Below are 11,121 nucleotides of genomic sequence, written 5' to 3'. Positions count from 1 at the left end.
CCTGCGCGTCCGGAGCCTGTGCTCCGCAACGCGAGAGGCCACAACAGTGAGAGGCCCGCGTACCGCAAAAAAAAAAAAAAAAAGAAAAATTACCCCCCTTGCTTTTTATTGTTGCTTAAATTAAATCTGTGACTTCAGATAACTATCAAACTTCTTTAATTTTTGAGTTTTAATTTATTTAACAGTCATTCGTTGAGCACTTACTATGAGTAAGGCACTTTGTTCTGTGATATGGAGTATAGAAAAAAAAGATGTGGTGTCTCCCGTCAGAAATATGCCCCCACAAATTTACATCAAGCATCTAGTGGTTAATGGCTGTGTATCCTGAATCATATTAAAAGTCCTAAGAAGAGGGGATTTCTTTTTTGTGCTACTGCCAGTTTTATAAACTATTCATTTTTCTTGGCCGCATATACGTGTGTCGTTACGATAATCAGACTGTCATTATTTATCTTAAATCAACATTTATACATAAAAATGACTAGCATCCACACAAAACATTTTTGGTGCCACTTTAAAGTTTTTCTTATATCACCATCTAGAGCCCAGGATGTTCATGGCCACATGTTTAGTGTTCAGGTAACAATAAACTTTTACCAGTTAACCATTTTATATTAAAAATTTTTTTTTATTGAAGTGTAGTTGATTTACAATGTTGTGTTAATATTTTATTACAAAATACTTTTTTACTATTATTTTTTAATTATTACAAAACTGATGACATTGGCTTAAGCCACCCATAATATAATTTCAAAAATTAAAAAAAAGGTAGTTTTAGTTTATCTATTTAAATCAGTTTTTTAAATTTTATATGCTCAATTTGGACATTTCCTCTTTTTTAGCTTGTGGTCTGGGTTGATCCTGTGGATGGTACCAAGGAATATACTGAAGGTTGGTATCTCTTTTATATTTGTATTTGACAGCAGTAGGACTAATATACGATGTTTAGTTGTAAACATTTAATCTCCTTCAAATACCACCCCCCCATACTCCACCAGTCCCACAATCCTAATGTCCCCTAGATGAAAATAACTAACATTAAACCAATGTAACCAAAGGGGCTATACTGAACCCCCAACTTTATTGGGTAGAAAAATGATGAAAAGTGTCACTGTATCGCCTTGCTCTGCCACCAGCCCATGCCCATCCCTCACTCGCTTCCTCTGCGAACTGCTGTCTCACTTCACAGCCTCACCTCTAAAGATGGGTTTTGAAACACAGTGCAATATTTCTCCTTCCTGAAATTATCTAAGATGAGCAAAATTAGAAAGCAGCAAATTAAAATAAAGTTGGCAACGTTAAAGTGAGAAGTGCCAGGCTCAGAGCCAGTGGTAGATTTTAGGAGCGTAGCATAAGCTTAGATTCTTATTTTTGAGAGGAAGATCAACGTAGGTTTTCTTATATTGGTTCTCAGCTGAAAAAAGAAAACTGTCTCGTAATTCCTAGAAAAAACTCTCGCTGTCCTTGGATGAGACATATCTGTGATGAGTGAATCCCGTAGTATGTGTGAAAACGTCTCTGTAATCCACTGAGAAATAGGGGAGCTCTAGGCAGCTTTAGTGAGTGTAAGAACACCTAAACAGCTTGTTCAGCTCTCAACCCCGACCTCCAGAGGTTTTGATTCACTAACTCTGCAAAGGAGCCTGAGAATCTGTACTGAAAAAATTGAGCCAGTTAATTCTAATGCTGCTTGTTAGTCCATTGGCCCCACTGTGAGAAATCTTAATTTAGAGGCTTGAAATGCAAATCTAGAGAGTAATCCTGGAATTGAGAGTGATCTAGCAGGCAGAGGTGAGTCGGATGGTGGTAGAGGGGGGCACAGAGGAATCCAATGATGATGGCTGCAGACTTATAGCTGATTTACTTGATTGGTTTACAGATTATTACTAATGAGACCATGTGTATCAATTCAATTAAGTGGCCATAGTCCCTACTTCTGTCCCTGGCCAACTCTCATAATTTGTGTATTTTGCCAAAAGTAGGTTTAATCATGGACGAATCGTTGCAAATTCCTTACCTTTATTGCAAAAATAACTTGGAGCCATTGATGTGCTGATGAGTCATAACCTGAGAAAGTTATGTAATTGATACGAATTTCTTCTTTTTAGGTCTTCTTGACAATGTAACAGTTCTTATTGGAATTGCTTATGAAGGAAAAGCCATAGCAGGAGTTATTAACCAGCCATATTACAACTACCAGGTATTACTATAAATGATACCAAAATATTTTATTAGATAAATAATTATGGTATTATATGATTCTTAATGTTATCTGATCCAATGATTTCTAGCTTGGTTGCACATGCAATCATCTGGGGGAGCTTTTCAAAGTAAGGATTCCCAGGTCATACCCCAGATGTATTGAATCAGGTCCTCTGGGGGGTGCTGATACCAGGAATGTGTATGTATGTATGTGGCTGTACACAGACACACTGTATGATTTGAACAGATTTTTTATGTATGCCTTATGATTCAAATCATAAGCAAAAGTTTGGGAATTACTGATACGGCTCTTGGTTAGCTTGGTCATCGAGACACCTGATTTACAGGTGGTGCTTGAAGCACGTTGAAGAAATGAACCATTTCAACCAAGAAAAGAGGCTAACCATGTTGTTTTGCACGTAATACTACATAGTGCCTAAAATATAGTCAGCATTAACTAAATATGTTCTTGTACTCTTTTCTCTCATTTAACTCTCTAATCTGCTTTGACTTTCTACTATACTCCCAAAAAATTGTCTTCCTTAGAAGTAAGAGGCTAATGTAATTCCAAACCAGGAATATACTGTTAGATCACGTTAAATGTTAAAGGAAATTGTTGCAATAAAATACTTAAGGTATTTACTTTAGCGTGACCTTGATAGAACTTTGGAGAAACAAAGTAACCGGAGTGGGGACTATTACTTCTGAATTTCCAGTTTGAGTTAAGAGCAGGATTAATCTCTGTTTCTAAGAGAAATCTGTTGGTTTTAATATCGCTTATGTGATTATAACTTTTTATTTATAATCATAGGCATCTTACGATTACTCAGCAGAAATATTTATGCATTCATTACTGGGAAAGTCTCATATTGAACTGCTTAAGAGTCCATTAATTCTTTTAATATGACTAATGTTTATACAGTATTATATGCAGACACAAGTTTGCAGTTATCATGTAAACTTTAAAGCAAGCTAATACTGTTACTTGAAATAGGGGCATTTAATTCATAGATAATATTGCAGTGCATGGCACCTTCTATCAGAAAAAGATCTAAGCGCTTAGGAATTGTTCACAATTTCCATCACTTCTTTCTAAGATTAGAAAAATTGTATTCATTTTCCACAGAACAATGAAAATCAAAAGTTAAGGGAACCCAGGAATGAAGCAAAGGTGAGAAAAATAGCTAGGCTTTTGGCTGCACTGGTAGGCAGAAAAGAGGTAGGCAACTTGTGGTACCCCAGTAGTCACTGTCTGTCCCATGTACCAGCTCATTTTCTCCTGCTTTGCTTCTCTCCTTTGTTACCTGTCCCTTCACCACATTCCCTTCTGTACACTTTCTTTCTCTTCTCTCTTCCTTCTCTCTTGCTTATGCCTTAAAATTTGTTGCAACAAGGAGAAAAGTTGCTTAGCTCTGTTGGTAGTTTTCAAGGCTGAATGTCCAATTTAAAGTCATTATCATCATAGCTAACATTTATCAAGAGCTTACTATGTACTGACAGACTCGAGGGATTCACATGCATTATCTCATTCTGATACTCACCAAAATCCTTTAAGGAAGCCTTTATCCCTGTTTTCAAGAAGAGGAAACTGAGACAAGTAACTTGCCCTAGTTGGTCAATGGCAGATCTGGTATCGAAACTGCAGTCCAAGCTCTTAGCCGTTGTTCTACATTGCTCTCTTGAGCCAGATAAAAAGACTTTTTACAATTCAGACTTTATTACTTCTTCTAACAGATACTGAAGCTGGGAAGCACTCAAAGGAAAGAGCATGGAATAGTGCAAAGAAACCCAGTCTGTCTGTATATCGGAGGTAGCTCCTTAACCATTAGGAATCTTACTGAACTCATCAGTAAGGTGAAAATGTTAGCCTTTTTTACCCCCAGACAGTTGGTGTGGGAACTCTGCAGGAGAGAGTCAGCGAGAGAGGCTGAGAGATCAGGAGCACAGAGGAAGGCTAGCTGGCTGCCTCATGGGATTGCATTTACCTCATCAGGGCGCCAGATTCCACAGTCCCATCCTCTTTGCTGACATATTCATTCACAGAGGTCATAGGAGTTTTTAGGGACCAGAATGCTCATGTCCTCTATTTAGTATGCTTTCCTTTCTTTTTCAGAATAACTGGAGAGCTGAATTAATAAATAGGTTTCTTGAGCACATGAAATTAATCTCAGCAATTGAGCTGAAGCAAGACGAGCGCACAGAGCCTCTCTGTACTTTTCCGATTCCAGCCTCTCCTATGGTGTAAACTCAAGAGGGAAGAGGGGAAGCACTCGAACAGACATTGAGCCCCCAGTGCTTGTTGTTTGGTTCCTCTGTTGCCCCATTTGCTGGGAGTGCTGTCCGCACAAAGCCTTCAGCTCTCAGCCTCTTTGGGGATCGCCTCACCTGTGAAGAACCTCCTTGCCAGTGACACGCCCCTTCCCAAGGCAGTCCATTTCTAGTGACTGATGATTGGGGGTGGTGTAAAGGCCTGGCATTTCATCCCAGTTTGGGATGTGTTGTCCCCAGTTTGGTACAACTCTGAAGAGCCACTCTGGCTCCAGAGCGCCCCGTGGGGTTGGCTGAAGCTGTGGTCGTGGCTGCATCACAGCTCGGTTTCTCCTTTTGCCCACTCCCCGCCCTTCCGCAGGTGTTGATCCCAAGGGCAGTCCTTAAAAAACACCCTGCCTATCTCAGAGTCCGCTTCCCAGGGGATCCAGCCCTGCAGCCCAAGCATATTTCACTATAACAGCACCCAGAGTACTGCTGTAGGGTAAATAAGATGATGTGTGTGAAAGCATTTTGAGAAGTAAACCAAGGTAGTCTACTAGTTGAGTGACGACAAACATTGGCTTTTTAAAAAAATTTTATTTATTTATTTTTGGCCACGTCCTGTGGCATATGGGATCTCAGTTCCCCGACCAGGGATCGAACCCATGCCCCCTGCAGTAAAAGTGCAGAGTCTCAACCACTGGACCACCAGGGAGGTCCCGAAAAATACTGGCTTTGAACACAGATGAGCCTGAGTTTGATTATGATCTTCCTAGAGTCCTTGGTCAGGTTACCGAATGATTCCAAAACTCATTTTTCTCATCCGTAAAATAAGGATGATAATACTATTTCATGGGATTGTTCTGGGGATTAAATGAGATAATATATGTAAAGCACTTAGTATGGTGCGTGGTACATGTTTGGTATTAAGTAAAAATATATGTCTGTATGTCTACTCTATTGATATAGTGGTATTTTGATGACTTCGTGTTAATCTTTTATGTATCAGGTTTACTTGCCATGAAATACCGGTTATGTGTTTCTATATGAAGTATATAGTTATAACAACGTGGCTGAAAGTTCTTTGAGTGCTGCAGAGGAAAACACAGATTCTGGGATTGCACTGTCATTGTCATTTTACCACCACAGTTATCAATAAAATCTTTTAACCCTGACCCCGTTGTACATGGCCACTCTGCAGTATCGGCATATTCACTCGCTTTGTCTCTATAGCAGAGTTATTATATTATCACCGTTCCCTGCCCCCACAGTAATGTGCTCCTTACTGTTCCTTGGACAATGAAAAGTCATCGATGCACGGTGTTTCATTTCCTGGGGACTTACGTACCTTTCGCAAACAGCTATTTTCAAATACAATAATGAGATTGTTGGATAATTCTGAAAGGAACAGGAATCAGTATGTGATGTTGCCTTTCCTGAAGACTCCAGGGAATAACCAGAAGTTCCTTTCCATACCTTTGGAACCCAATTATTATTATTTTTTTTGGCCGTGCTGTGTGGCTTGTGGGATCCCAGTTCCACGACCAGGGATAGAACCCAGGCCACGGCAGTGAAAGCCCAGAATCCTAACCACTAAGCCACCAGGGAACTCCCTGAAACCCAATTATTAACCAGAACAACAATGAGAATAACCAGGTGATGTTCTCAGGAAAATTTCTTTGTCGATGATACTGCTTTTGTACTTTATAACATTATCATGTTTTTATTTTAAAAAAATCATGTTGCTAATATAACTAAATGTTCTATTTATGGCGAACCTTTCTCTCCAAATGATGACAAGCTTTGCCATTGTTTCACCCATTTACATAGGCAGGACCAGATGCTGTGTTGGGGAGAACAATCTGGGCAGTTTTAGGTTTAGGTGCCTTCGGGTTTCAGCTGAAAGAAGTGCCTGCCGGGAAACACATTATCACAACTACCCGGTCCCATAACAGCCAGTTGGTTACGGACTGCGTTGCTGCTATGAACCCTGATGATGTGCTGCGGGTGGGAGGAGCAGGAAATAAGGTACCAAAATCCATCCATCATCTACCCTGAGATGCAATTGAATTATTAAAAGAAATACTGAGCTGTTACAAAATGTGAAATAAGAGTTTGGGAGGGAGAAGAGATTAAAGATTGTAATTTGCCATTAAAGACACATTTCAGCAACATTTGAATTTTTTTTTTTTTTTGGCCGTACCACACGGCATGTGGGATCTTAGTTCCCCGACCAGGCATCAAACCTGTGCCCCCTGCAGTGGAAGCACGGAGTCCTAACCACTGGACCACCAGGGAATTCTCTGAATTTTTTTTAAATGTTGTAGTTCGGGTCTTTTTTATCTAAGAGGATTCAGTGATAAGCCATTTGGATAAGACCCCGGGCCTCTTGCCAGTCCTTATTTTCTCAAGGATCCTCTTGGATTACTTCTCAGACCTTTCTTCTACAGACTCCAGGATGGGCCTGCCTGCCCCTTTCTGGATGCTTACCCCATTCATTCACCTAGGCTCCCATCCTCCTGAGAACATTGTGAATTGGAACACAATTTGATCTCCATCCCTGATCTCTTCTCATCTGATTGCCCCTTGGTTGTCATGATGACATCCATCAGGTATCTCAAATTTGGCATCCCCAGTTGGAATGCATCCTCTTTCTACCTGCCCCCAGATGTGTTCCTCTCCCTACTTCCTATCTGCTTAATGGCACCGCCATTTTTCTAACTGTTCTGGCCAGACATCTGAAAGCCATCCTAGCCTCCTTCCTGCCTCACATCCTATCAATCTGATCCTACCTATGGATCTTCTTAATTCTTCTCTAAAGTCTCATCCATATCAACCGCCAGTGCCCTAGGTGAAACCTGTCATCATCCCTCAACAAGCCTTTACAGCAGCTTCCAAAGTGATCTCCCTCTAAAAGCATTTACTTATAAGAGGATGAAAAATGGAAGTTTAAAAATAGCAGTATTTTTTTTAAAATGTAAAACATTTCAAAGCAAAAATATATTCCTGATAGTCACTACAATATGATTTCTCTTTGCCCCTACTTTGGTAACTACAAAATGCCATTACATCTTTTATTCCCAAGGAGGTACCATTCCCCGTAGGAGCAAAGTCCCCATCCTACACAGCTCCCACCTTTTCTCCTTGCAAAGACCTTGTTGGGCAGTTCTTAACTTTTCTGCCTCAAGGACCTCTCTGAGAATCTGACAAAAGCCACAGCCCCTCTTCCCTCAAAAAATATACCTGGCATAGTTCTTGGCACGTAATAAGACTTGACACAGATTTCTTAAAAGAAAGAGAAAGCTTTTACTCAGAAGTCTGCAGCAAGGGTTAATGGTTTGAACGTGTCATTGAATACAGTAATCCTAAAAAGAATAGCTGGTTACCTTGTGTTCACTGAGGCTCTCCTCATTCTCCCAGGCTGGCCTCTTCATCTCAATATTTGAAGTCTGAATTTTACAGCAGTGATTACTTTACAGTATAACCAAAAAATAAGTCAAGCAACTAATGAAAGGCTGATAGCAAGTTACTGCTGAGAGTCATGCGGTTTCTATCGGTGACCTCAGATATTTTTTTTTTTTGGCTACACCACGCGGCATGCGGGATCTTAGTGCCCTGACGAGTGATCAAACCCGCGTCCCCTGCGGTAGAAGCATGGAGTCTTAACCACGGGACCACCAGGGAAGTCCCTCAGTGACCTCAGTTTTGTATGAATATTACAGGCATTAGTAAGATGACTGATTTGATTTTATTTGATTTTTATTTATTTATTTATTTTTTGGCACACTGTGCAGCTGGTGGGATCTCGGTTCCCCAACCAGGGATCAAACCCGCACCCCCTATAGTGGAAGCACGGTGTCTTAACCACTGGACTGCCAGGGAAGTCCAAGATGACTCTTTTAAAATTCATACTTTGGGGGCTTCCCTGGTGGCGCGGTGGTTGAGAGTCCGCCTGCCGATGCAAGGGATGCGGGTTCGTGCCCCGGTCTGGGAAGATCCCACATGCCGTGGAGCGGCTGGGCCCGTGAGCCACGGCCGCTGAGCCTGCACGTCCGGAGCCTGTGCTCCGCAACGGGAGAGCCCACAGCAGTGAGAGGCCCGCGTAGCACAAAAAAAAAAAAAATTCATACTTTGGTAGCAGAAATAGCAACAGATATGAAACCAAAACAAAGACTTATGAAACTGCTTGTTAGACTAGTCAGCATCACATATCTGTTAGGACTTATTACAACCTATACATTATTGTACTGGTTGATATTTCTGTATCCTTTATATAATAATGGTCAAATTTTTACAAGATTTTCTACAACAAATATATATTGCTTTTACTGTAAGAGAAAAAGACAGCATAAAAAAGAAAACCTTATTTTAACTAACTTAGAATATAGAGACCATTCAGATATCCTCCTTGTAGCTTATTTGACTTCTTTTTTTCCCATCAGATGACTACATTATTATGCATGTATTCTATATATTTCTTCATAATACTCATTTACACCTGCTAAAGGCTTTAACCCAAGTCTGACAGAGGAATTGAAATATACTGATAGAAACAAGCAGTTTCTCTTTATTTGTACCTCAGTTATTTCATGGTTGAGGGACAATTATTCTCTGAAAGAAGTGCCTGCCGGGAAACACATTATCACAACTACCCGGTCCCATAACAGCCAGTTGGTTACGGACTGCGTTGCTGCTATGAACCCTGATGATGTGCTGCGGGTGGGAGGAGCAGGAAATAAGGTACCAAAATCCATCCATCATCTACCCTGAGATGCAATTGAATTATTAAAAGAAATACTGAGCTGTTACAAAATGTGAAATAAGAGTTTGGGAGGGAGAAGAGATTAAAGATTGTAATTTGCCATTAAAGACACATTTCAGCAACATTTGAATTTTTTTTTTTTTTTGGCCGTACCACACGGCATGTGGGATCTTAGTTCCCCGACCAGGCATCAAACCTGTGCCCCCTGCAGTGGAAGCACGGAGTCCTAACCACTGGACCACCAGGGAATTCTCTGAATTTTTTTTAAATGTTGTAGTTCGGGTCTTTTTTATCTAAGAGGATTCAGTGATAAGCCATTTGGATAAGACCCCGGGCCTCTTGCCAGTCCTTATTTTCTCAAGGATCCTCTTGGATTACTTCTCAGACCTTTCTTCTACAGACTCCAGGATGGGCCTGCCTGCCCCTTTCTGGATGCTTACCCCATTCATTCACCTAGGCTCCCATCCTCCTGAGAACATTGTGAATTGGAACACAATTTGATCTCCATCCCTGATCTCTTCTCATCTGATTGCCCCTTGGTTGTCATGATGACATCCATCAGGTATCTCAAATTTGGCATCCCCAGTTGGAATGCATCCTCTTTCTACCTGCCCCCAGATGTGTTCCTCTCCCTACTTCCTATCTGCTTAATGGCACCGCCATTTTTCTAACTGTTCTGGCCAGACATCTGAAAGCCATCCTAGCCTCCTTCCTGCCTCACATCCTATCAATCTGATCCTACCTATGGATCTTCTTAATTCTTCTCTAAAGTCTCATCCATATCAACCGCCAGTGCCCTAGGTGAAACCTGTCATCATCCCTCAACAAGCCTTTACAGCAGCTTCCAAAGTGATCTCCCTCTAAAAGCATTTACTTATAAGAGGATGAAAAATGGAAGTTTAAAAATAGCAGTATTTTTTTTAAAATGTAAAACATTTCAAAGCAAAAATATATTCCTGATAGTCACTACAATATGATTTCTCTTTGCCCCTACTTTGGTAACTACAAAATGCCATTACATCTTTTATTCCCAAGGAGGTACCATTCCCCGTAGGAGCAAAGTCCCCATCCTACACAGCTCCCACCTTTTCTCCTTGCAAAGACCTTGTTGGGCAGTTCTTAACTTTTCTGCCTCAAGGACCTCTCTGAGAATCTGACAAAAGCCACAGCCCCTCTTCCCTCAAAAAATATACCTGGCATAGTTCTTGGCACGTAATAAGACTTGACACAGATTTCTTAAAAGAAAGAGAAAGCTTTTACTCAGAAGTCTGCAGCAAGGGTTAATGGTTTGAACGTGTCATTGAATACAGTAATCCTAAAAAGAATAGCTGGTTACCTTGTGTTCACTGAGGCTCTCCTCATTCTCCCAGGCTGGCCTCTTCATCTCAATATTTGAAGTCTGAATTTTACAGCAGTGATTACTTTACAGTATAACCAAAAAATAAGTCAAGCAACTAATGAAAGGCTGATAGCAAGTTACTGCTGAGAGTCATGCGGTTTCTATCGGTGACCTCAGATATTTTTTTTTTTTGGCTACACCACGCGGCATGCGGGATCTTAGTGCCCTGACGAGTGATCAAACCCGCGTCCCCTGCGGTAGAAGCATGGAGTCTTAACCACGGGACCACCAGGGAAGTCCCTCAGTGACCTCAGTTTTGTATGAATATTACAGGCATTAGTAAGATGACTGATTTGATTTTATTTGATTTTTATTTATTTATTTATTTTTTGGCACACTGTGCAGCTGGTGGGATCTCGGTTCCCCAACCAGGGATCAAACCCGCACCCCCTATAGTGGAAGCACGGTGTCTTAACCACTGGACTGCCAGGGAAGTCCAAGATGACTCTTTTAAAATTCATACTTTGGGGGCTTCCCTGGTGGCGCAGTGGTTGAGAGTCCGCCTGCC

The 11,121-nt window shown here is 41.0% G+C and overlaps 1 protein-coding gene across 3 annotated transcripts in view; it reads left to right on the top strand.

Moving 5' to 3' along the window:
• BPNT1 (3'(2'), 5'-bisphosphate nucleotidase 1) overlaps window positions 1-11,121 on the top strand; it is a 26,062-nt gene that overhangs the window by 9,219 nt on the left and 5,722 nt on the right. The window contains exons 5-8 of one of the 3 annotated variants that reach the window (XM_055084024.1): window positions 843-891; window positions 2,109-2,200; window positions 3,329-3,421; window positions 6,283-6,605. In XM_055084024.1, coding sequence (XP_054939999.1) covers window positions 843-891; window positions 2,109-2,200; window positions 3,329-3,421; window positions 6,283-6,510 — 462 coding nt within the window. In that variant the 3' untranslated portion in view covers window positions 6,511-6,605. Of the gene's footprint in view, window positions 1-842; window positions 892-2,108; window positions 2,201-3,328; window positions 3,422-6,282; window positions 6,606-11,121 lie in introns of those variants that run through there. The other 2 variants (XM_055084025.1, XM_024130696.2) reach the window with 2 other exon arrangements.

This window comes from Physeter macrocephalus, chromosome 4, assembly GCF_002837175.3.
Source record: "Physeter macrocephalus isolate SW-GA chromosome 4, ASM283717v5, whole genome shotgun sequence".
In the NCBI taxonomy this organism is placed as follows: Eukaryota; Metazoa; Chordata; class Mammalia; order Artiodactyla; family Physeteridae; genus Physeter; species Physeter macrocephalus.
The sequence above is the reverse complement of the archived record's forward strand: the minus strand, read 5'-3'. Positions and strand labels throughout refer to the sequence as shown.